The sequence below is a fragment of the Nerophis ophidion genome, linkage group LG04 (genome assembly GCF_033978795.1).
Source record: "Nerophis ophidion isolate RoL-2023_Sa linkage group LG04, RoL_Noph_v1.0, whole genome shotgun sequence".
Taxonomy (NCBI): domain Eukaryota; kingdom Metazoa; phylum Chordata; class Actinopteri; order Syngnathiformes; family Syngnathidae; genus Nerophis; species Nerophis ophidion.
Window position 1 is genome coordinate 80566329 of NC_084614.1, and position 26154 is coordinate 80592482.

Genomic DNA, 26154 nt, shown 5'->3' on the forward strand with positions numbered 1-26154 from the left:
ATGGTGCGTTCAGTTACACTAAGTACATTATGACCATATGATGCATTCATGTACACTCCGTACATCATGAACACATGGTGCGTTCAGGTACACTATGTACATTATAAGCACATGGTACGTTCAGGTACACTACGTACATTATAAGCACATGGTGTGTTTAGGTACACCAGATTAATTTCGGCACACGAGGTACATATCCAACACATGGTGTGTTCAGGTACACTCAGCACATTTCAAGCACACAGTGCATTAGATACACTAAGTTTAATGTGACTACTTGGGGCGTTTAGGTACTTTAGGTGCATTATGACCACATGGTACGTTCAAGTACACAAGGTACAGTATGAGCACATGGTGTGTTCAGGTACATTCAGTGCATTTTGTACACATGATACGTTCAAATACTAGGACATAATGAACAACTGGTGCGTTCAGGTACAGTACGTACATTATAAGCATATGATGCGTTCAGGTACACTACATACATTATAAGCACTTGGTGTGTTCAGGTTCACCAGATATATTTAAGTACGCGAAGTACGTTTTCAACACACGGTGTCTTCAGGTACACTCGGTAAATTATGAGCACACCGTGCATTAGACACACCGAGTTTAATGACCACTTGTTGCGTTTAGGTACTTTAGGTGCATTATGACCACATGGTACGTTCAAGTACACGAGGTACAGCATGAGCATATGGTGTGTTTAGGTACATTCAGTGCATTTTGTACACAAGATACGTTCAAATACTAGGACATAATGAACAACTGGTGCGTTCAGGTACATACACTACGTACATTACAAGCACATGGTGTGTTCAGGTACACCAGATTAATTTCGGCACACGAGGTACATATCCAACACATGGTGTGTTCAGGTACACTCGGTAAATTATGAGCACACCGTGCATTAGACATACTAAGTTTAATGACCACTTGTTGTGTTTAGGTACTTTAGGTGCATTATGACCACATGGTACGTTCAAGTACACGAGGTACAGCATGAGCACATGGTGTGTTCAGGTACATTCAGTGCATTTTGTACACATGATACGTTCAAATACTAGGACATAATGAACAACTGGTGCGTTCAGGTACAGTACGTACATTATAAGCATATGATGCGTTCAGGTACACTACATACATTATAAGCACTTGGTGTGTTCAAGTACACCAGATATATTTAGGTACGCAAGGTACGTTTTCAACACACGGTGTGTTCAGGTACACTCGGTACATTTTAAGCACACAGTGGATTAGACACACTAAGTTTAATGTGACCACTTGTTGCGTTTAGGTACTTTAGGGGCATTATGACCACACGGTACGTTCAAGTACACGAGATACAGTATGAGCACATGGTGTGTTCAGGTACATTTGGTGCATTTTGTACACTAGTTGCACATGATACGTTATTAATGAACAACTGGTGCGTTCAGGTACATACACTACGTTCAGTATAAGCATATGATGTGTTCAGGTACACTACATACATTATAAGCACTTGGTGTGTTCAGGTTCACCAGATATATTTAGGTACGCGAAGTACGTTTTCAACACACGGTGTCTTCAGGTACACTCGGTAAATTATGAGCACACCGTGCATTAGACACACTAAGTTTAATGACCACGTGGTGCGTTTAGGTACTTTAGGTGCATTATGACCACATGGTACGTTCAAGTACACGAGGTACAGCATGAGCACATGGTGTGTTCAGGTACATTCAGTGCATTTTGTACACATGATACGTTCAAATACTAGGACATAATGAACAACTGGTGCGTTCAGGTACACTACTTACATTATAAGCATATGATGCGTTCAGGTACACTACATACATTATAAGCACTTGGTGTGTTCAAGTACACCAGATATATTTAGGTACGCAAGGTACGTTTTCAACACACGATGTGTTCAGGTACACTCGGTAAATTATGAGCACACCGTGCACTAGACACACTAAGTTTAATATGACCACGTGGTGCGTTCAAGTACACCAGATAAATTTAGGTACGCAAGGTACGTCTTCAACCCACGGTGTGTTCAGGTACACTTAGCACATTATGAGCACACCGTGCATTAGACACACTAAGTTTAATATGACCACGTGGTGCGTTTAGGTACTTTAGGTGCATTATGACCACATGGTACGTTCAAGTACACGAGGTACAGTATGAGCACATGGTGTGTTCAGGTACATTCGGTGCATTTTGTACACGGGGTACATATGATACGTTCAAATACTAGGACATAATGAACAACTGGTGCGTTCAGGTACATACACTACGTACATTACAAGCACATGGTGTGTTCAGGTACACCAGATTAATTTCCGCACAAGAGGTACATATCCAACACATGGTGTGTTCAGGTACACTCAGCACATTTCAAGCACACAGTGCATTAGACACACTAAGTTTAATGTCACCACTTGGGGGATTTAGGTACTTTAGGTGCATTATGACCACATGGTGCGTTCAAGTACACAAGGTACAGTATGAGCACATGGTGTGTTCAGGTACATTCAGTGCATTTTGTACACAAGATACGTTCAAATACTAGGACATAATGAACAACTGGTGCGTTCAGGTACACTACTTACATTATAAGCATATGATGCGTTCAGGTACACTACATACATTATAAGCACTTGGTGTGTTCAAGTACACCAGATATATTTAGGTACGCAAGGTAGGTTTTCAACACATGGTGTGTTCAGGTACACTCAGCACATTATGAGCACACAGTGCATTAGATACACTAAGTTTAATATGACCACGTGGTGCGTTCAAGTACACCAGATAAATTTAGGTACGCAAGGTACGTTTTCAACACACGGTGTGTTCAGGTACACTTAGCACATTATGAGCACACCGTGCATTAGACACACTAAGTCTAATATGACCACGTGGTGCGTTCAAGTACACCAAATATATTTAGGTACGCAAGGTACGTTTTCAACACAAGGTGTGTTCAGGTACACTTAGCACATTATGAGCACACCGTGCATTAGACACTAAGTTTAATATGACCACGTGGTGCGTTTAGGTACTTTGAGTGCATTATGAATTACCATGAATAGAAAACTTAAAGAAGTTGAAAAACTTATTGGGGTGTTACCATTTAGTGGTCAATGTACTGTACTGTGCAATCTACTAATAAAAGTATCAATCAATCAATGAGCACATGGTGCGTTCAAGTACACTAGTCACAGTGTGAGCACATGGTGTGTTCAAGTACATCTGGTGATTAAAAAAAATTTTTTTTTTTTTACACATGATACGTTCAGGTACGAGTACATAATGAACAACTGGTGTGTTCAGGTATAATAGGCACCTGTTGGACACATGGTGTGTTCAGGTACACTCTGTGAAAAAGCTGAAGAACTGTCCACAACAACATATTTGTCATTGTTTTTTTAAAAAAAAGAACAGATTTAATGTTGTAGAGGCGGGTGCTTGTGCGCGCGCACGCGTGTGTGTGTGTGTGTGTGTGTGTGTGTGTGTGTGTTCACAAAGCCAAGATGATTGTGTCATGGGTCTTTAAAGCGATGATTTCACTGACCACACACACACACGCATGCGCACACACGCGCACGCGCCAATCATGAATGATGTCATTTGGGTGGAGGTCACGGGGTGGAGGGAGCGTGTGAGGCGATCACGTATGCGCACGCACGCTTCACATGCGCGCGCACACACTTTTTTGGGCGAGCTTTCAAGTGGATTGTGATGTCTTTGCTGAAGTTGAAAATGACGACGACAGGTGACAGGTGACAGGTGAGCGGGTTCGTGCTCTTTGTTCAAACCCCCGGGGGATGAAACCACGTGATCACCTGCGGGGATGAGGAGGATGATGATGATGATGAGGAGGAGGAGGAGGAAGAAGAGGTGAGAATGTGATGGAAGCCAAGATAATAGTTGGGAGTGTTCACTCAACACAACTGCTCAATTTACTTCACTCAAGTGTGTGTGTGTGTGTGTGTGTGTGTGTGTGTGTGTGTGTGTGTGTGTGTGTGTGTGACATGAGAGTACCACTTCTCACTGCACTTTATTTAAAACTACATATATATATATATATATAGTATTTACTGCATAAAATACCTGCGTTGAGGTGGCGACTTGTCCAGGGTGTACCCCGCCTTCCGCCCGATTGTGGCTGAGATAGGCGCCAGCGCCCCCCGCGACCCCAAAAGGGAATAAGCGGTAGAAAACGGATGGATGGATGCATAAAAGACCAGGATTGTGTCCTCTGTGACTTTGTTCAGCATGTTTTGTTTCATCAGCGCAAAAATGACACGTTCCTTTTGTCTCTTCTGAAAATGTTCTCTTAGAACCTTTACTACTGCGTGAACAAATAATGTGTGTGTGTGTGTGTGTGTGTGTGTGTGTGTGTGTGTGTGTGTGTGTGTGTGTGTGTGTGTGTGTGTGTGTGTCTCTGGGGGTTAAGTGCAGCAGTGATGTCGTGACGTGGTGATGGAGGATGAGAGGAATAAAAGAATGATCCATTAGCTAATGGATGTCTTCACTGCCACACACACACACACACACACACACACACACACACACACACACACACACACAAGTAAAAAGCATACTTATTGTCATCTAAATTTGTGAAATCACATAAAGGGAAGCTTATTCAGTAGGATTTAAGGTCCAAGCTTACATCACACTCAAATTTTTACTGCATACCTTTGGTAAGCGCAGGAGTGAGGAGAGGTTTTAAGTTAATTAGCGCATGCTTACTTTTACCGCATGCCTTTGGTAAGCGCAGGAGTGAGAAGAGGTTTTAAATTAATTAGCGCATGCTTACTTTTACCGCATGCCTTTGGTAAGCGCCGGAGTGAGAAGAGGTTTTAAATTATTTAGCGCATGCTTACTTTTACCGCATGCCTTTGGTAAGCGCAGGAGTGAGAAGAGGTTTTCAATTAATTAGCGCATGCTTACTTTTACCGCATGCCTTTGGTAAGCGCCGGAGTGAGAAGAGGTTTTAAATTATTTAGCGCAGGCTTACTTTTACCGCATGCCTTTGGTAAGCGCAGAAGTGAGAGGAGGTTTTCAATTAATTATCGCATGCTTACTTTTACCGCATGCCTTCGGTAAGCGCCGGAGTGAGAAGAGGTTTTCAATCAATTAGCGCATGCTTACTTTTACCGCATGCCTTTGGTAAGCGCCGGAGTGAGAAGAGGTTTTAAATTAATTAGCGCATGCTTACTTTTACCGCATGCCTTTGGTAAGCACCGGAGTGAGAAGAGGTTTTGAATTAATTAGCGCATGCTTACTTTTACCGCATGCCTTTGGTAAGCGCCGGAGTGAGAAGAGGTTTTAAATTAATTAGCGCATGCTTACTTTTACCGCATGCCTTTGGTAAGCACCGGAGTGAGAAGAGGTTTTGAATTAATTAGCGCATGCTTACTTTTACCGCATGCCTTTGGTAAGCGCCGGAGTGAGAAGAGGTTTTCAATTATTTAGCGCATGCTTACTTTTACTGCATGCCTTTGGTAAGCGCCGGAGTGAGAAGAGGGTTTTAAATTATTTAGCGCATGCTTACTTTTACCGCATGCCTTTGGTAAGCGCCGGAGTGAGAAGAGGTTTTAAATCAATTAGCGCATGCTTACTTTTACCGCATGCCTTTGGTAAGCGCAGGAGTGAGAAGAGGTTTTAAATTAATTAGCGCATGCTTACTTTTACCGCATGCCTTTGGTAAGCGCAGGAGTGAGAAGAGGTTTTAAATGAATTAGCGCATGCTTACTTTTACCGCATGCCTGTGGTAAGCGCCGGAGTGAGAAGAGGTTTTGAATTAATTAGCACATGCTTACTTGTACCGCATGCCTTTGGTAAGCAGCGGAGTGAGAAGAGGTTTTAAATCAATTAGCGCATGCTTACTTTTACCGCATGCCTTTGGTAAGCGCAGGAGTGAGAAGAGGTTTTAAATTAATTAGCGCATGCTTATTTTACCGCATGCCTTTGGTAAGTGCCGGAGTGAGAAGAGGTTTTCAATTAATTAGCGCATGCTTACTTTTACCGCATGCCTTTGGTAAGCGCAGGAGTGAGAAGAGGTTTTAAATCAATTAGCGCATGCTTACTTTTACCGCATGCCTTTGGTAAGTGCCGGACTGAGAAGAGGTTTTAAATTAATTAGCGCATGCTTACTTTTACCACATGCCTTTGGTAAGCGCCGGAGTGAGAAGAGGTTTTGAATCAATTAGCGCATGCTTACTTTTACCGCATGCCTTTGGTAAGCGCCGGAGTGAGAAGAGGTTTTCGATTAATTAGCGCATGCTTACTTTTACCGCATGCCTTTGGTAAGCGCCGGAGTGAGAAGAGGTTTTAAATTAATTAGCGCATGCTTACTTTTACCGCATGCCTTTGGTAAGCGCCGGAGTGAGAAGAGGTTTTAAATCAATTAGCGCATGCTTACTTTTACCGCATGCCTTTGGTAAGCGCCGGAGTGAGAAGAGGGTTTTAAATTAATTAGCGCATGCTTACTTTTACCGCATGCCTTTGGTAAGCGCCGGAGTGAGAAGAGCTTTTGAATCAATTAGCGCATGCTTACTTTTACCGCATGCCTTTGGTAAGCGCCGGAGTGAGAAGAAGTTTTAAATTAATTAGCGCATGCTTACTTTTACCGCGTGCCTTTGGTAAGCGCAGGAGTGAGAAGAGGTTTTAAATGAATTAGCGCATGCTTACCTTTACCACATGCCTTTGGTAAGCGCCGGAGTGAGAAGAGGTTTTCAATTAATTAGCGCATGCTTACTTTTACCGCATGCCTTTGGTAAGTGCCGGAGTGAGAAGAGGTTTCAAATCAATTAGCGCATGCTTACTTTTACCGCATGCCTTTGGTAAGCGCCGGAGTGAGAAGAGGTTTCAAATCAATTAGCGCATGCTTACTTTTACCGCATGCCTTTGATAAGCGCCGGAGTGAGAAGAGGTTTTCAATCAATTAGCGCATGCTTACTTTTACCGCATGCCTTTGGTAAGCGCCGGAGTGAGAAGAGGTTTCAAATCAATTAGCGCATGCTTACTTTTACCGCATGCCTTTGGTAAGCGCAGGAGTGAGAAGAGGTTTTAAATTATTTAGCGCATGCTTACTTTTACCGCATGCCTTTGGTAAGCGCCGGAGTGAGAAGAGGTTTTAAATTATTTAGCGCATGCTTACTTTTACCGCATGCCTTTGGTAAGCGCCGGAGTGAGAAGAGGTTTTAAATTATTTAGCGCATGCTTACTTTTACCGCATGCCTTTGGTGAAATTAAGGTATTTGTCAAGTCAGCAGAACGTGAGCAACAAAGAGGTGACGACAGACAGGAGAATTTTATTTAAATATCCAAAAGTTAAAAACGATACAAAAGTTCTGTACAGTGGTTTCTTCATCATCGTCATCACGGCTGCCGGTGGTCACATGACCCACGAAACACGCCCAAAAGAAACCCGATGCGACTTAAAAAAATAAATAAACATCTTGTGAAAGAAGACCAAGGGAAGAGACGTGACCTTGACGACGGCAGAGGTCAGCGGGGTTCACGGCGTGGGACCCGCCTCACCTTCACGCCAGCGCCGCAAGTTGAAGTCCGGAGATCAAATCCAAGTAAACCGGAGCGTTGAGACCGCCGGCGCCCCATTGGCCGCCTCAACCAGGAAGTGAGTCCTGATTGGCTGCTCATCACAAACAAAGAAGGTAAGAAATCACATCTCAAATAAACCAAATCATGCTCCGCCCCCTCTCGTCCCCGATTGGCTGGCTGCTTTGTCACATGACCAGCAGTCTCACAACATGACAAGAAGCTCAACCCAGAGGCCAAGTGGGGCATTATGGGATGGATTAGTTCAGCTGGTCGCCACCAGACATCATCGACAGACAAGACAGGAAACCAAGGAGGAGGACGACCCCTCCAAAATAATACAACTTCCTGTCTCCGTGTGGGCGGGGCTTAGGGACGCCTCGAGCGGCTGCTTCTTTAGTAGCAGGAAGTCCTCCGCCAGGACGGTGTGAGTCCAGTACGCACGCACGGTGATGGTGGTCGGGGCCAAGAAGGCGGTAGAAAGAGGGCGGGGCATACTTCAGGTGAAAACCAGGCCTGAGAACTTGTTGGAGTCCACAAAGTTTGGATCTAGAGGGGTCAAAGGTGAAAAGAATCAGAGCGTGACCTGGTGGTGAAGTGATGTCACTCACCTTGGAGCGCGTTGCCGTCGCCGACCGTACAGGACGGCGGCGGCGGAGAGGACGAGGGTCTGACCACGGGGGCGAAGGCCGACTTCTGCTTGGCGGCCACCATGTTGGCGGGGGAGAAGGAGAAGACGCTGGAGGAGGAGGAGCAGTTGGACGGCAGCGACGTGGACGACGCCATGCCGGGACTGGACGGGACGACTGGTAGACAAAGAAGGAGGCGGGGTTTAGCGGGGCGACTTCACAGGAAGGTGCGAGCGCAGGCACTGACTGGCGTAAGGCGAGTTGGCGGCGGAGCCGTTGAGGAAGGTGGGCGAGCCCCCCAGGTTGGTCATGTTGTAGCCGTTGACGGCGCCCGGCGTGTAGCCGCTCTGCTGCGGCGTGGAGCCGGAGGCGTAGCTGGGAGGAGACACGCTGCTGCTGCTGCTGCTGCGGGCGAAGCCTGCTGGGGGCGGAGTCACGTCAGCCCCGCTGGTCGGGTCGGAGGCTTTTGTTTTGAAATGCCGCTCACCCTGATTGGTCTGCGCGGCCTCCGAGACGTTGACGGACAGCTGCCCGGCGAAGGAGTTGACGGCCATCATGCCGGGGTGGGCGGGGCCGGGTAGCTGGGTGTGGCCTCTGGGAACGCTGTAGAGCGCTTCTGCGATGTCAGCCGCTCGCTTTAGGATGATCTCCTACGGGCGGGGGGAGGCGGGGTCACATGACATCGACACACCTGACTTCCTGTTTTGTCCCCTTACCTGGTTGCCGTGGGGGAGGGCGTAAAGGGCCTCCACCAGGTCGGCCGCTCGCTTCAGAATCACTTCCTGCAGGAAGAAAAGGGAAAGGAAGTCAGAGCGGGACAGGAAGTAAGAACAGGAAACGGGTAAAAAAAAAGAAAGAACAGGAGGTAAAAACAGGAAGTAGGGATTGGAGATCAGAAAAAGAAGTAAAATAAAGAAGTAAAATAAATAGAACTGCAACAGGAAGTAAGAAAAAGAAGTAGAGACAGGAATGAGAAAAATAAGTAAAAACAGGAAGTAAGAACAGGTCTCAGAAAAAAAGGAAATAAGAAAAGGAAATAGGGATATGAGCAGGGGAAAAAATAAAAACTGGAAGTAAGAAAATGAATTAGGGACATGATCAGAAAAAAGAAGTAAAAACTAGAAGTAAGAACAGAAATTCGAAAAAAATCAAAATAAGGAAGAAGAGGAAGAAGAGACAGAAAAATTAACTAAAAACAGGAAGTAAGTAAATGAAGTAAGAGACAGGAATAAGGGGGGAAAAAACAGGAAGTAGTTGCAGGAATCAGAAAAAATAAAGTAAAAACAGGAAGTAAGAAAAAGAAGTAGGGACAGGAATGACAAAAATAAGTAAACAATGGAAGTAAGAAGAAGAAGTAGGGACTGGAGGTCAGAAAAAGAAGTAAAATAAAAACAGGAAGTAGGGACATGATCAGAAAAAAAGAAACTGCAACAGGAAGTAAGAAAAAGAAGTAGGGACAGGAATTATGAAAAATAAGTAAAAACAGGAAGTAAAAACAGGTATCAGAAAAAAATAAGGAAATAAGAAAAGGAAGTAGGGATATGAGCAGGAAAAAAAGTAAAAACAGGAAGTAAGAACATGAATTAGGGACAGGAATCAGAAAAAGGAGTAAAATAAAAACAGGATGTAAGGACATGGTGTTGGCCCTGCGATGAAGTGGCGACTTGTCCAGGATGTACCCCGCCTTCCGCCCGATTGTAGTTGAGATAGGCGCCAGTGCCCCCCGCGACCCCAAAAGGGAATAAGCGGTAGAAAATGGATGGATGGATGTAAGGACATGATCAGAAAAATGAAGTAAGTGAAGTAATGAAGTAAGAACAGAAATCAGAAAAAAGTAAAAATAAGGAAGAAGAGGAAAAAGGGACATGAGCAGAAAAAATAACTAAAAACAGGAAGTAAGTAAATGAAGTAAGAGACAAGAATCAGGAAAAAAAAGTAAAAACAGGAAGTAAGAACAGGTATCAGAAAAAGAAAAGGAAATAAGAAAAGTAAGTTGGGATATGAGCAGAAAAGTAAGTAAAAAGAGAAAATAAGAAAAGGAAGTAGGGACATGATCAGGAAAAAAAGTAAAAACAGAAAGTAAGAAAATGAATTAGGGACAGGAATCAGAAAAAGAAGAAAAATAAAAACAGGAAGAAGGGACGTTATCAGAAAAATGAAATAAGTGAATTAACGAATTAAGAACAGAAATCTGAAAAAAGTAAAAATAAGGAAGAAGACACATGAGCAGAAAAATCAACTAAAAACAGGAAGTAAGTAAATTAAGTAAGAGACAGGAATCAGGAAAGAAAAAACAGGAAGTAGTTGCAGGAATCAGTAAAAATTAATTAAGAACAGGAAGTAAGACCAGGAATCAGAAAAAGAAGTACAATCAAAAAAGAAAGTAAAACAGGAAGTAAGCAAAGGAAGTAAAGACAGGAATCAGGAAAAAATGTGAAATAAAAACAGGAAGTAGGGACATGATCAGAAAAAAGGAAACTACAACAGGAAGTAAGAAAAAGAAGTAGGGACAGGAATGACAAAAATAAGTAAAAACAGGAAGTAAGAAGAAGAAGTAGGGACTGGAGATCAGAAAAATAAGTAAAATAAAAACAGGAAGTAGGGACATGATCAGAAAAAAGAAACTGCAACAGGAAGTAAAAAAAAGAAGTAGGGACAGGAATGAGAACAATAGGGAAAAACAGGAAGTAAGAAGAAAAAGTATGGACTGGAGATCAGAAAAAGAAGTAAAATAAAAACAGGAAGTAGGAACATGATCAGAAAAAAAGAAACTACAACAGGAAGTAAGAAAAATAAGTAGGGACAGGAATGAGAAATATAAGTAAAAACAGGAAGTAAGAACAAGTATCAGGAAAAAAGGAAATAAGAAAAGGAAGTAGGGATATGAGCAGAAAAAGTAAGTAAAAAGAGAATGTAAGAAAAGGACATAGGGACATGATCAGAAAAAAAAGGTAAAAACAGCAAGTAAAAAAAGGAAGTAGGGACAGGAATCAGAAAAATAATTCAAATAAAAACAGGAAGTAGAGACATTATCAGAAAAATGAAGTAAGAGAATTAATGAATTAAGAACAGAAATCAAAAAAAGTAAAAATAAGGAAGAAGAGGAAGAAGGGACATGAGCAAAAAAAAAAAAACCCAAAACAGGAAGTAAATAAATGAAGTAGTTGCAGGAATCAGAACAAATGCAGCAAAAACAGGAAGTAAGAACAGGAATCAGAAAAAAACAGTAAAATTAAAAAAGAAAGTAAAAACAGGAAGTAAGTAAAGGAAGTAGAGACAGGAATCAGAAAAAGACGTAAAATAATAAAGAAAATAAAAACAAGAGGTAATTAAAGGAAGTAGAGAGAGGAATCACAAAAAAAGTAAAATACAAATAGGAAGTAGGGACATGATCAGAAAAAAATGTAAAAACAGGACGTAAGAAAAGGAAGTAGGGACAGGAATCAGAAAAACATAAATTAAAACAGGAAATAAGAACTGGAATCAGAAAAAAGAAAGTAAAAACAGCAAGGTAGAAAAGGAAGTAGGGACAGGAATCATAAAAAAAAGGTAAAAAGAGGAAATAAGAAAAAAGTAAAAAAAAGGAAGTAGGGACAGGAATCAGAAAAATAAGTTAAAAAAACAGGAAGTAGTTACAGGAATCAGAAAAAGATAAATTAAAACAGGAAGTAAGAACTGGAATCAGAAAAAATAAATTAAAAACTTTCAGTAAAAAAAGGAAGTAGGGACAGGAATCAGAAAAATAAGTTAAAAAAAACAGGAAGTAGTTACAGGAATCAGAAAAAGATACATTTAACGGGAAGTAAGAACTGGAATCAGAAAAAAGAAAGTAAAAACAGCAAGTAAGAAAAGGAGGTAGGGACAGGAATCAGAAAAAAAAGTAAAAAGAGGAAATAAGAAAAGGAAATAGGGACAGCAAAACACGCAAGAGCAGGAAGTAGGACCAGGAAGTAGGACAGGAAGCAGGAAATTCCACCAGCAGTATAGATTGCTGTATGGATGCTGATAGAATGTTCTAGAACAGTGCTTCTCAAACCTTGGTACGCTCTCCAAAAATCCCTTTATTAAATATTGGAACACAGTGTTACTGTTCAAACTATGTGCAATGTGGCCCAAAATATGAAATATACTTTTGTTGTTTGTTTTTAATGAATACCTGGGCCTGTTACGCTACTCTACTTCAATGTGGAGAGCCAGGGGGTTCTCCGAGGTGCTACTGGGAGAGAAGCAGGGTTCTAGAATGTCGCCGGTGAACATGAAACACGATCCACGCGGACAAAGTGTTTCTGGGCAGAAGCTGACGGTCGGGAAGGAAAGATGATCCCGGTTCTCGTTTTTTTCCCTCCGCGAGCCGGGTGATGTCACCCGTGTGACACTTCCTGGTCGCCACGGTGACACACCTTGTTGACCTCACCGCCTTGAGGTGACATCATCGCATTGAGTCACATGGGCCTCAAGTGTGTGTTCTCTTCTATTTCTACCCTGCTTGAGACGTCAACAAGGAAAAGTAGCTTCCATATGAGGAGGTGTGAACAAGTGAGGACATAAACCATGGTCCCAATGCATCTAATAGAGAATGTCTCATTTTGGTGGTGATATCTGTCAAAACTACGGTGGTCCCAAAAAGGAGGGAGTGTGTCGGTTTTAAAAGTGCTCCCCCTGTGGTCAACATATGAAACAACAAGTGTGTGGAAGAAATTGAAATGCGCTCCCTTTCGCCAAAATGTATTAAAAATAAATGAATAAATATGTATATAGAAACATACTGTAATAACTTGAAGTAAATAATTCAAATAAAATAAAAATTCAACTAAAAGCAGACTTTTACTTTCCTTTTTTCTTCCAAATTAGGAAGAATTTATCATATTTTTTCTGTTTCTGTAATATTGCAATATTTTCTCGTAAAATGATCACTATTTAACGCAAAATGGTGACATTTGTCATTTAAAAATTCCGACTTTTATCATAATATTGCCAATTTTTTAGTTGTTCTCGTAAAATAGTGACATTTTTGGAGTAAAATTGTGACTTTTGTCAACATTTTGCCAAGTAAAATTCCGATTATTATTATAATATTGCCAAATTTTTAAAGTTTTCTTATAAAATTGTGACTTGTGTCGAGTAAAAAAAACACTATTTTCTTAAAATTGCTAACATTTTAAGCTTTTTTTGTAAAAATGCGACTGTTGTTGAGTAAAATTCCAACTTCCATCACAATATTGTACAAATGTTCAGTTTTTTGTAAAAATTTTGACTTGCACTATTTTATTGCCAAAATTCAAAGTTTTTTTTGTGTGAAATTGTGAACTTTTTCAACTAACTAACTAAAAGCAGTTTTTTTCTCACAATGTGTCGACTTTTCTTATAAAATCGGGGAACAATTTCTCATATTCTTTCTGTAGTATTGCAATATTTTCCCGTAAAATTATCACTATTTAACACAAAATGGTGACATTTGTCATAAAAATTCAGACTTTTATCACAATATTGTCAATTTTTTTGTTGTTCTCGTAAAATAGTGACATTTTTGGAGTAAAATTGTGACTTTTGTCATCACTTTGCCAAGTAAAATTCAGATTATTATTATAGTATTGCCCAAAAATATTTAAGTTTTCTTGTAAAATTGTGAATTGCCGAGTAAAATAACCATTATTTTCTTAAAATTGCTAACATTTTAAGCTTTTCTTGTAAAAATGCGACTGTTGTTGAGTAAAATTCCAACTTCCATCACAATATTGTACAAATGTTTAGTTTTTCTTGTAAAAATTTTGACTTGCACTATTTTATTGCCAGAATTTTAAGTTTTTTTGTGTGAAATTGTGGCCTTTTTCAACTAACTAACTAAAAGCAGTCTTTTTTCACAATGTGTCGACTTTTTTCTCATATTGTCTCGGGAACAATTTCTCATATTCTTTCTGTTTCTGTAGTATTGCAATTTTTTCTCATAAAATTATCACTTTTTTTATGTAAAGTCCTTACTTTTTAATGCAAAATGGTGACATTTGTCATATAAAAATTCAGACTTTTATCACAATATTGCCAATTTTTTCATTGTTTTCGTAAAATAGTGACATTTTTGGAGTAAAATTGTCACTTTTGTCAACATTTTGCCAAGTAAAATTCAGATTATTATTATAATATTGCCCAAAAAGTTCAAGTTTTCTTATAAAATTGTGACTTTTGTCGAGTAAAGTAACCACTATTTTCTTAAAATTGCCAAAATGTTAAGATTTTCTTGTAAAATTGCAACTGTTGTTGAGTAAAATTCCAACTTCCATCACAATATTGTACAAATGTTTAGTTTTTCTTGTAAAAATTTGGACTTGCACTATTTTATCGCCAAAATTCTAAGTTTTTTTTTGTGTGAAATTGTGGCCTTTTTCAACTAACTAACTAAAAGCAGTTTTTTTCTCACAATGTGTCGACTTTTCTTATAAAATCGGGAACAATTTCTCATATTCTTTCTGTAGTATTGCAATATTTTCTTGTAAAATTATTACTATCTAATGCAAAATGGTGACATTTGTCATAAAAATTCCGACTTTTATCACAATATTGCCAATTTTTTAGTTCTTGTAAAATAGTGAATTTTTGGAGTAAAATTGTCACTTTTGCCAACATTTTGCCAAGTAAAATTCAGATTATTATTATAATATTGCCCAAAAATATTTAAGTTTTCTTGTAAAATTGTGAATTGTCGAGTAAAATAACCACTATTTTCTTAAAATTGCTAACATTTTAAGCTTTTCTTGTAAAAATGCGACTGTTGTTGAGTAAAATTCCAACTTCCATCACAATATTGTACAAATGTTTAGTTTTTCTTGTAAAAATTTTGACTTGCACTATATTACTGCCAAAATTTTAAGTTTTTTTGTGTGAAATTGTGGCCTTTTTCAACTAACTAACTAAAAGCAGTCTTTTTTCACAATGTGTAGACTTTTTTCTCATATTGTCTCGGGAACAATTTCTCATATTCTTTCTGTTTCTGTAGTATTGCAATATTTTCTCATAAAATTATCACTTTTTTATGTAAAGTCATTACTTTTTAATGCAAAATGCTGACATTTGTCATATAAAAATTCAGACTTTTATCACAATATTGCCAATTTTTTCATTGTTTTCGTAAAATAGTGACATTTTTGGGGTAAAATTGTGACTTTTGTCATCACTTTGCCAAGTAAAATTCCGATTATTATTATAATATTGCCAATTTTTCAAAGTTTTCTTATAAAATTGTGACTTATGTCGAGTAAAATAACCACAATTTTTTTGAAATTGCCAAAATGTTAAGCTTTTCTTGCAAAATTGCAACTGTTGTTGAGTAAAATTCCAACTTCCATCACAATATTGTACAAATGTTCAGTTTTTCTTGTAAAAATTTTGACTTGCACTATATTACTGCCAAAATTCAAATTTTTTTGTTGTGTGAAATTGTGAAATTTTTCAACTAACTAACTAAAAACAGTCTTTTTCTTACAATGTGTCGACTTTTTTATCATAAAATCGGGAACAATTTCTCAAATTCTTTCCGTTTCTGTAGGATTGCAATATTTTTTCGTAAAATTATCACTTTTTTATGTAAAGTCATTACTTTTTAATGCAAAATGGTGACATTTGTCATATAAAAATTCAGACTTTTATCACAATATTGCCAATTTTTTGGTTGTTCTCGTAAAATAGTGACATTTTTGGAGTAAAATTGTGACTTTTGTCAACATTTTGCCAAGTAAAATTCTGATTATTATTATAATATTGCCCAAAAAGTTCAAGTTTTCTTATAAAATTGTGACTTTTGTCGAGTAAAATAACCACTATTTTCTTAAAATTGCTAACATTTTAAGCTTTCTTGTAAAAATGCAACTGTTGTTGAGTAAAATTCCAACTTCTATCGCAATATTGTACAAATGTTTAGTTTTTCTTGTAAAATTTTTGACTTGTACTATTTTATTGCCAAAATTATAAGTTTTTTTGTGTGAAATTGTGGCCTTTTTCAACTAACTAACTAAAAGCAGTCTTTTTCTCACAATGTGTCGACTTTTCTTATAAAATCGGGAACAATTTCTCAAATTCTTCCTGTTTCTGTAGTATTGCAATATTTTCTCGTAAAATTATTACTATTTAACGCAAAATGGTGACATTTGTCATAAAAATTCCGACTTTTATCACAATATTGCCAATTTTTTAGTTGTTCTCGTAAAATAGTGACATTTTTGGGGTAAAAATGTGACTTGTCATCACTTTGCCAAGTAAAATTCCGATTATTATTATAATATTGCTAATTTTTTAAAGTTTTCTTATAAAATTGTGACTTATGTAGAGTAAAATAACCACAATTTTTTTTGAAATTGCCAAAATGTTAAGCTTTTCTTGTAAAATTGCAACTGTTGTTGAGTAAAATTCAAACTTCCATCACAATATTGTACAAATGTTTAGTTTTTCTTGTAAAAATTTTGACTTGCACTATTTTATTGCCAAAATTATAAGTTTTTTTGAGTGAAATTGTGAACTTTTTCAACTAACTAACTAAAAGCAGTCTTTTTCTCACAATGTGTCGACTTTTTTCTCATAAAATCGGGAACAATTTCTCAAATTCTTTCTGTTTCTGTAGTATTGCAATATTTTCTTGTAAAATTATCACTTTTTTTATGTAATTACTTTTTAATGCAAAATGGTGACTTTTGTCATATAAAAATTCAGACTTTTATCACAATATTGCCAATTTTTTCATTGTTTTCGTAAAATAATGACATTTTTGGAGTAAAATTGTGACTTTTGTCATCACTTTGCCAAGTAAAATTCCGATTATTATTATAATATTGCCAATTTTTCAAAGTTTTCTTATAAAATTGTGACTTATGTCGAGTAAAATAACCACAATTTTTTTGAAATTGCCAAAATGTTAAGCTTTTCTTGCAAAATTGCAACTGTTGTTGAGTAAAATTCCAACTTCCATCACAATATTGTACAAATGTTCAGTTTTTCTTGTAAAAATTTTGACTTGCACTAAAAAATTATCACTTTTTTTATGTAAAGTCATTACTTTTTAATGCAAAATGGTGACATTTTGCGTATAAAAATTCAGACTTTTATCACAATATTGCCAATTTTTTTGTTGTTCTTGTAAAATAGTAAAATTTTTGGAGAAAAATTGTGACTTTTGTTATCACTTTGCCAAGTAAAATTCAGATTATTATTATAGTATTGCCCAAAAATATTTAAGTTTTCTTGTAAAATTGTGAATTGTCGACTATAATAACCACTATTTTCTTAAAATTGCCAACATTTTAAGCTTTCCTTGTAAAAACGTGACTGTTATTGAGTAAAATTCCAACTTTTATCGTAAAAATTTTTGTTTTCATTGTAAAATTTTGACTTGCACTATATTACTGCCAAAATTCAAATTTTTTTTTTGTGTGAAATTGTGAACTTTTTCAACTAACTAACTAAAAGCAGTCTTTTTCTCACAATGTGTCGACTTTTTTCTCATAAAATCGGGAACAATTTCTCAAATTCTTTCCGTTTCTGTAGTATTGCAATATTTTCTCGTAAAATTATCACTTTTTTATGTAAAGTCATTACTTTTTAATGCAAAATGGTGACATTTGTCATATAAAAATTCAGACTTTTATCACAATATTGGCAATTTTTTGGTTGTTCTCGTAAAAGAGTGACATTTTTGGAGTAAAATTGTGACTTTTGTCATCACTTTGCCAAGTAAAATTCAGATTATTATTATAATATTGCCAATTTTTAAAAGTTTTCTTATAAAATTGTGACTTATGTCGAGTAAAATAACCACTATTTTCTTAAAATTGCCAAAATGTTAAGCTTTTCTTGCAAAATTGCAACTGTTGTTGAGTAAAATTCCAACTTCCATCACAATATTGTACAAATGTTCAGTTTTTCTTGTAAAAATTTTGACTTGCACTAAAAAATTATCACTTTTTCATGTAAAGTCATTACTTTTTAATGCAAAATGGTGACATTTTGCGTATAAAAATTCAGACTTTTATCACAATATTGCCAATTTTTTTGCGTATAAAAATTCAGACTTTTATCACAATATTGCCAATTTTTTTGTTGTTCTTGTAAAATAGTAAAATTTTTGGAGAAAAATTGTGACTTTTGTTATCACTTTGCCAAGTAAAATTCAGATTATTATTATAATATTGCCCAAAATTATTTAAGTTTTCTTGTAAAATTGTGAATTGTCGACTATAATAACCACTATTTTCTTAAAACTGCCAACATTTTAAGCTTTCCTTGTAAAAACGTGACTGTTATTGAGTAAAATTCCAACTTTTATCGTAAAAATTTTTGTTTTCATTGTAAAATTTTGACTTTCAACTATAATACTGCTAAAATTATAAATTTTTCTTGTAAAATTCCAACTAATTTTTCACAACTATCTTTTTTATATTTGCATAGTATGTATATATATTATCAATGTTGTGAATACACTTCTTTATATATCTAGAAAGGGTGCTCCTAAAGAGGTAGGCATTTTTCTCAGGTCTCAAGAAGGTAACAAATATAACAATGTGTGTGTGTGTGTGTGTGTGTGTGTGTGTGTGTGTGTACCTTTGGCAGTCTCTCAGGGTCTCCCGGGTGCCGAGGGATGACCTTCTGGAGTCTTTGGAAGCCGTAGTCAATGGTTGGCTCGTTGAGCGCTTGACAGGGCAAAAAAACCAAAAAAACCAATATTCACAAAAGTGGATTATTTTGGACATCTTTCATCATTTCTGGTATTTACAAACCACACATTATGTTCCCAAACGGGGAAAGAGCGGTGTGGGATTGACGGACGCTCCTGGAAGGCATCGCTGCAACAGTCAATCAATCAGTATTTACTTATATAGCCCTTAAACACGAGTGTCTCAAAGGGCTGCACAAGCCACGAGGACCAGATGGGGGGCGTGGCCCGCAGACTTTGGTGTGTTTGTTACGGATGATTCCTCAACAGTACCACCGGGGTCTCGCAGGGAACGGGACGAGGGGTTAGAGTCCAGTTAGAACAGCTAAGCACAACTTGTCCCCCTTCCTATACGATACCAGCCCTGATTCGATACGATATCAGCATGAATCAAACTTTTATTTTGTAGCATGGAATGTTAGGAGAGTCAAAGAGAAAACAACGGGAAGTATAACGTAAACAACACTAACCTACTCATTATTCACCGTCCGGAATGGACTTTAAGTTGAAGTGGAGTGGTATTAATAACAACCAATCATAAAGTTAAACAAATTGAGTGATGCGGACACATTTGTTACTGGACACTTTCTTATTGTATGTGTAAGTAAAATGCAAATAGAATTGTTGTATTGACAAATGTGTTGTTTTACACTGCAAATATTGTTCAAGTGTGTCTAGCTTGTGCGCTACTGTGTGCTTAGCCGTTGTGTAGCTGCTAGCACCTTGTAGTAAAAGCATGTTTTTTTAGCATGTTTACCTTTTTTAAATGACTTGTGTGCTTGCTGGAGGACATTTAGATGTCGACCGTCTGTCCGATACTGGACTGCCAGTATCAGACATGATATCGCACATTCGACATGCAAGCTAACATAGGCCCAATTTGTTTTTTTGTTTTTTTTTGCTAATAGCGGCGTGCTAGCATCATAAGTTGCTAATGTAAACAAAACATCCATATCAGCATTGGCGCTGTCCTGACACAACCTTTCCCCATTCCGATACGATACTAACACTGATTCAATACGATATCAGCATCAACTTTTTTTATGTAAAGTCATTACTTTTTAATGCAAAATGGCGACATTTGTCATATAAAAATTCAGACTTTTATCGCAATATTGCCAATTTTTTTGTTGTTCTCGTAAAATAGTGACATTTTTGGAGTAAAATTGTGACTTTTGTCATCACTTTGCCAAGTAAAATTCAGATTATTATTATAATATTGCCCCAAAAATATTTAAGTTTTCTTGTAAAATTGTGAATTGTCGACTATAATAACCACTATTTTCTTAAAATTGCCAATGTTTTAAGCTTTCTTTGTAAAATTGTGACTGTTATTGAGTAATATTCCAACTTTTATCATAAAATTTTTAATTTTTCTTGTAAAATTTTGACTTTCACTATAATACTGCATACTTTTATTTTGTAGGAGCGTCAAAGAGAAAACAACGGGAAGTATAACGTAAACAACACTAACCTACTCATTATTCACCGTCCGGAATGGACTTTAAGTTGAAGTGGAGTGGTATTAATAACAACCAATCATAAAGTTAAACAAATTGAGTGATGCGGACACATTTGTTACTGGACACTTTCTTATTGTATGTGTAAGTAAAATGCAAATAAAATTGTTGTATTGACAAATGTGTTGTTTTACACTGCAAATATTGTTCAAGTGTGTCTAGCTTGTGCGCTACTGTGTGCTTAGCCGTTGTGTAGCTGCTAGCACCTTGTAGTAAAAGCGTGTTTTTTTAGCATGTTTACCTTTTTTAAATGACTTGTGTGCTTGCTGGAGGACATTTAGATGTCGACCGTCTGTCCGATACTGGACTGCCAGTATCGGACATGATATCGCACACTCGACATGCAAGCTAACATAGTCCCACACTTGTTTTTTTGGGGTTTTTTTTGCTAATAGCGGCGTGCTAGCATCATAAGTTGCTAATGTAAACAAAACATCCATATCAGCATTGGCAGTGTACTGACACAACCTTTCCCCATTGCGATACGATACCAACACCGATTCGATACGATATCAGCATCAACTTTTTTATGTAAAGTCAGTACTTTTTAATGCAAAATGGTGACATTTGTCATTTAAAAATTCAGACTTTTATCGCAATATTGCCCATTTTTTGGTTGTTCTCGTAAAATAGTGACATTTTTGGAGTAAAATTGTGACTTTTGTCATCACTTTGCCAAGTAAAATTCAGATTATTTTTATAATATTGCCCAAAAATATTTAAGTTTTCTTGTAAAATTGTGAATTGTCGACTATAATAACCACTATTTTCTTAAAATTGCCAACGTTTTAAGCTTTCTTTGTAAAATTGTGACTGTTATTGAGTAATATTCCAACTTTTATCATAAAATTTTTAGTTTTTCTTGTAAAATTTTGACTTTCACTATAATACTGCATACTTTTATTTTGTAGGAGCGTCAAAGAGAAAACAACGGGAAGTATAACGTAAACAACACTAACCTACTCATTATTCACCGTCCGGAATGGACTTTAAGTTGAAGTGGAGTGGTATTAATAACAACCAATCATAAAGTTAAACAAATTGAGTGATGCGGACACGTTTGTTACTGGACACTTTCTTATTGTATGTGTAAGTAAAATGCAAATAAAATTGTTGTATTGACAAATGTGCTGTTTTACACTGCAAATATTGTCCAAGTGTGTCTAGCTTGTGCGCTACTGTGTGCTTAGCCGTTGTGTAGCTGCTAGCACCTTGTAGTAAAAGCGTGTTTTTTTAGCATGTTTACCTTTTTTAAATGACTTGTGTGCTTGCTGGAGGACATTTAGATGTCGACCGTCCGTCCGATACTGGACTGCCGGTATCGGACATGATATCGCACATTCGACATGCAAGCTAACATAGTCCCAATTTGGTTTTTTTTGCTAATAGTGGCGTGCTAGCATCATAAGTTGCTAATGTAAACAAAACATCCATATCAGCATTGGCGGTGTCCTGACACAACCTTTCCCCATTCCGATACGATACCAACACTGATTCGATACGATATCAGCATCAACTTTTTTATGTAAAGTCATTACTTTTTAATGCAAAATGGTGACATTTGTCATATAAAAATTCAGACTTTTATCACAATATTGCCAATTTTTTTGTTGTTCTCGTAAAATAGTGACATTTTTGGAGTAAAATTGTGACTTTTGTCATCACTTTGCCAGGTAAAATTCAGATTATTATTATAATATTGCCCAAAAATATTTAAGTTTTCTTGTAAAATTGTGAATTGTCGACTATAATAACCATTATTTTCTTAAAATTGCCAACGTTTTAAGCTTTCTTTATAAAATTGTGACTGTTATTGAGTAATATTCCAACTTTTATCATAACATTTTTAGTTTTTCTTGTAAAATTTTGACTTTCACTATAATACTGCATACTTTTATTTTGTAGGAGCGTCAAAGAGAAAACAACGGGAAATATAACATAAACAACACCAACCTACTCATTACTCACCATCTGGAATGGACTTTAAGTTGAAGTGGAGTGGTATTAATAACAACCAATCATAAAGTTAAACAAATTGAGTGATGCGGACACGTTTGTTACTGGACACTTTCTTATTGTATGTGTAAGTAAAATGCAAATAAAATTGTTGTATTGACAAATGTGCTGTTTTACACCGCAAATATTGTTCAAGTGTGTCTAGCTTGTGCGCTACTGTGTGCTTAGCCGTTGTGTAGCTGCTAGCACCTTGTAGTAAAAGCGTGTTTTTTAGCATGTTTACCTTTTTTAAATGACTTGTGTGCTTGCTGGAGGACATTTAGATGTCGACCGTCTGTCCGATACTGGACTGCCGGTATCGGACATGATATCGCACATTCGACATGCAAGCTAACATAGTCCCACACTTTTTTTTTTTTTGCTAATAGCGGCGTGCTAGCATCATAAGTTGCTAATGTAAACAAAACATCCATATCAGCATTGGCGGTGTACTGACACAACCTTTCCCCATTCCGATACGATACCAACACTGATTCGATACGATATCAGCATCAACTCTTTTATGTAAAGTCATTACTTTTTAATGCAAAATGGTGACATTTGTCATATAAAAATTCAGACTTTTATCGCAATATTGCCAATTTTTTGGTTGTTCTCGTAAAATAGTGACATTTTTGGAGTAAAATTGTGACTTTTGTCATCACTTTGCCAAGTAAAATTCAGATTATTTTTATAATATTGCCCAAAAATATTTAAGTTTTCTTGTAAAATTGTGAATTGTCGACTATAATAACCATTATTTTCTTAAAATTGCCAACGTTTTAAGCTTTCTTTGTAAAATTGTGACTGTTATTGAGTAATATTCCAACTTTTATCATAAAATTTTTAGTTTTTCTTGTAAAATTTTGACTTTCACTATAATACTCCATACTTTTATTTTGTAGGAGCGTCAAAGAGAAAACAACGGGAAGTATAACGTAAACAACACCAACCTACTCATTATTCACCGTCCGGAATGGACTTTAAGTTGAAGTGGAGTGGTATTAATAACAACCAATCATAAAGTTAAACAAATTGAGTGATGCGGACACATTTGTTACTGGACACTTTCTTATTGTATGTGTAAGTAAAATGCAAATAAAATAGTTGTATTGACAAATGTGCTGTTTTACACTGCAAATATTGTTCAAGTGTGTCTAGCTTGTGCGCTACTGTGTGCTTAGCCGTTGTGTAGCTGCTAGCACCTTGTAGTAAAAGCGTGTTTTTTTAGCATGTTTACCTTTTTTAAATGACTTGTGTGCTTGCTGGAGGACATTTAGATGTCGACCGTCTGTCCGATACTGGCACATGATATCGCACAATCGACATGCAAGCTAACATAGTCTCACACTTGTTTTTTTTTTGTGCCAATATCGCCACTGTCCACTCTCCTGCGTATTCAGCCAATGTCTTTCCCTACAAACCCAGCAGAGGGCGCCGGTTAAATGCTTTGGCCCTGTCGTCATGGCAACATTGGCGCATCGTTAATCCCGTGGTCACCGTGTGTGTGTTGGCCACCCACCTGTGTATATGAACCTTCCTGGCGTGCCTTTACAGAACTGCTTGGACTTGTAGGACAGCGTGACTTCCACCACGCCAGGAATGTGTCTGGGTGGCGTCTGCACGCGGATGGCGTGCGGCGTGATCAGCTGGAGCGGGAAGAAGCAGAAGAAGAAGGCCGCCGACCGATCAGAATCACAGTTTGACAGTAAGTGTTTTCAGACGGACATCCTTCACACACACACACGCTCACCCTGTCTCGCCATCTTTCCACTCTCACACACATATTATTTTCTCTAATGATAATAATATTATCCGGTCGCGGGGGCAACAGCCTAAGCAGGGAAACCCAGACTTCCCTCTCCCCAGCCACTTCGTCTAGCTCTTCCCGGGGGATCCCGAGGCGTTCCCAGGCCAGCCGGGAGACATAGTCTTCCCAACGTGTCCTGGGTCTTCCATACCGGTTGGACGTGCCCTAAACACCTCCCTAGGGAGGCGTTCGGGTGGCATCCTGACCAGATGCCCGAACCACCTCATCTGGCTCCTCTCCATGTGGAGGAGCAGCGGCTTTACTTTGAGTTCCTCCCGGATGGCAGAGCTTCTCACCCTATCTCTAAGGGAGAGACCTGGAAACTCATTTGGGCCGCTTGTACCCGTGATCTTATCCTTTTGGTCATGACCCAAAGCTCATGACCATAGGTGAGGATGGGAACGTAGATCGACCGCTAAATTGAGAGCTTTGCCTTCCGGCTCAGCTCCTTCTTCACCACAACGGATCGGTACAACGTCCGCATTACTGAAGACGCCGCACCGATCCGCCTGTCGATCTCACGATCCACTCTTCCCTCACTCGTGAACAAGACTCCTAGGTACTTGAACTCCTCCACTTGGGGCAGGGTCTCCTCCCCAACCCGGAGATGACACTCAACTCTTTTCCGGGCGAGAACCATGGACTCGGATTTCGAGGTGCTGATTCTCATTCCGGTCGCTTCACACTCGGCTGCGAACCGATCCAGTGAGAGCTGAAGATCCCGGCCAGATGAAGCCATCAGGACCACATCATCTGCAAAAAGCAGAGACCTAATCCCGAGGCTACCAAACCGGATCCCCTCAACGCCTTGACTGCGCCTAGAAATTCTGTCCATAAAAGTTATGAACAGAATCGGTGACAAAGGACAGCCTTGGCGGAGTCCAACCCTCACTGGAAACGTGTCCGACTTACTGCCGGCAATGCGGACCAAGATCTGAAACTGATCGTACAGGGAGCGGACCGCCATAATAAGACAGTCCGATACCCCATACTCTCTGAGCACTCCCCACAGGACTTCCCGAGGGACACGGTCCAATGCCTTCTCCAAGTCCACAAAGCACATGTAGACTGGTTGGGCAAACTCCCATGCACCCTCAAGAACCCTGCCGAGAGTATAGAGCTGGTCCACAGTTCCACGACCAGGACGAAAACCACACTGTTCCTCCTGAATCCGAGGTTGGACTATCCGGCGTAGCCTCCTCTCCAGTACACCTGAATAAACCTTACCGGGAAGGCTGAGGAGTGTGATCCCACCATAGTTGGAACACACCCTCCGGTCCCCCTTCTTAAAGAGAGGGACCACCACCCCGGTCTGCCAATCCAGAGGTACCGCCCCCGATGTCCACGCGATGCTGCAGAGTCTTGTCAACCAAGACAGCCCCACAGACTCCAGAGCCTTAAGGAACTCCGGGCGGCCCTCATCCACCCCTGGGGCCTTGCCACCGAGGAGCTTTTTAACTACCTCAGCGACCTCAGCCCCAGAAATAGGAGAGTCCACCACAAATTCCCCAGGCACTGCTTCCTCATAGGAAGACGTGTTGGTGGGATTGAGGAGTTCTTCGAAGTATTCCTTCCACCTATCCACAACATCCGCAGTTGAGGTCAGCAGAACACTATCCGCACCATACACGGTGTTGACAGTGCACTGCTTCCCCTTCCTGAGGCGGCGGACGGTGGTCCAAAATCGCTTCGAAGCCGTCCGGAAGTCGTTTTCCATGGCTTCCCCGAACTCCTCCCATGTCCGAGTTTTTGCCTCCGCGACCGCTAAAGCTGCACACAGCTTGGCCTGTCGGTACCTGTCCACTGCTTCCAGAGTCCTATGAGCCAAAAGGACCCGATAGGACTCCTTCTTCAGCTTGACGGCATCCCTCACCGCTGGTGTCCACCAAGGTGTCCACACAGGTCCTCATTTAGAAAAGGTAAACATGCTACGCTATAGACTAC

The 26154-nt window shown here is 38.7% G+C and overlaps 1 protein-coding gene across 3 annotated transcripts in view; it reads right to left on the minus strand.

Moving 5' to 3' along the window:
* Window positions 1-7296: 7296 nt before the first annotated feature.
* The window catches only part of LOC133552012 (transcription factor COE1-like), a 100415-nt gene continuing 81557 nt past the window's right edge, over window positions 7297-26154 (minus strand). Inside the window, exons 10-16 of one of the 3 annotated variants that reach the window (XM_061899248.1) lie at window positions 23923-24049; window positions 18774-18862; window positions 8909-8974; window positions 8680-8842; window positions 8440-8613; window positions 8175-8369; window positions 7297-8112 (exon numbers count right to left, since the gene is read on the minus strand). In XM_061899248.1, the coding sequence (XP_061755232.1) occupies window positions 8063-8112; window positions 8175-8369; window positions 8440-8613; window positions 8680-8842; window positions 8909-8974; window positions 18774-18862; window positions 23923-24049 (864 nt within the window). In that variant the 3' untranslated portion in view covers window positions 7297-8062. Of the gene's footprint in view, window positions 8113-8174; window positions 8370-8439; window positions 8843-8908; window positions 8975-18773; window positions 18863-23922; window positions 24050-26154 lie in introns of all 3 variants that reach the window. The other 2 variants (XM_061899249.1, XM_061899247.1) reach the window with 2 other exon arrangements.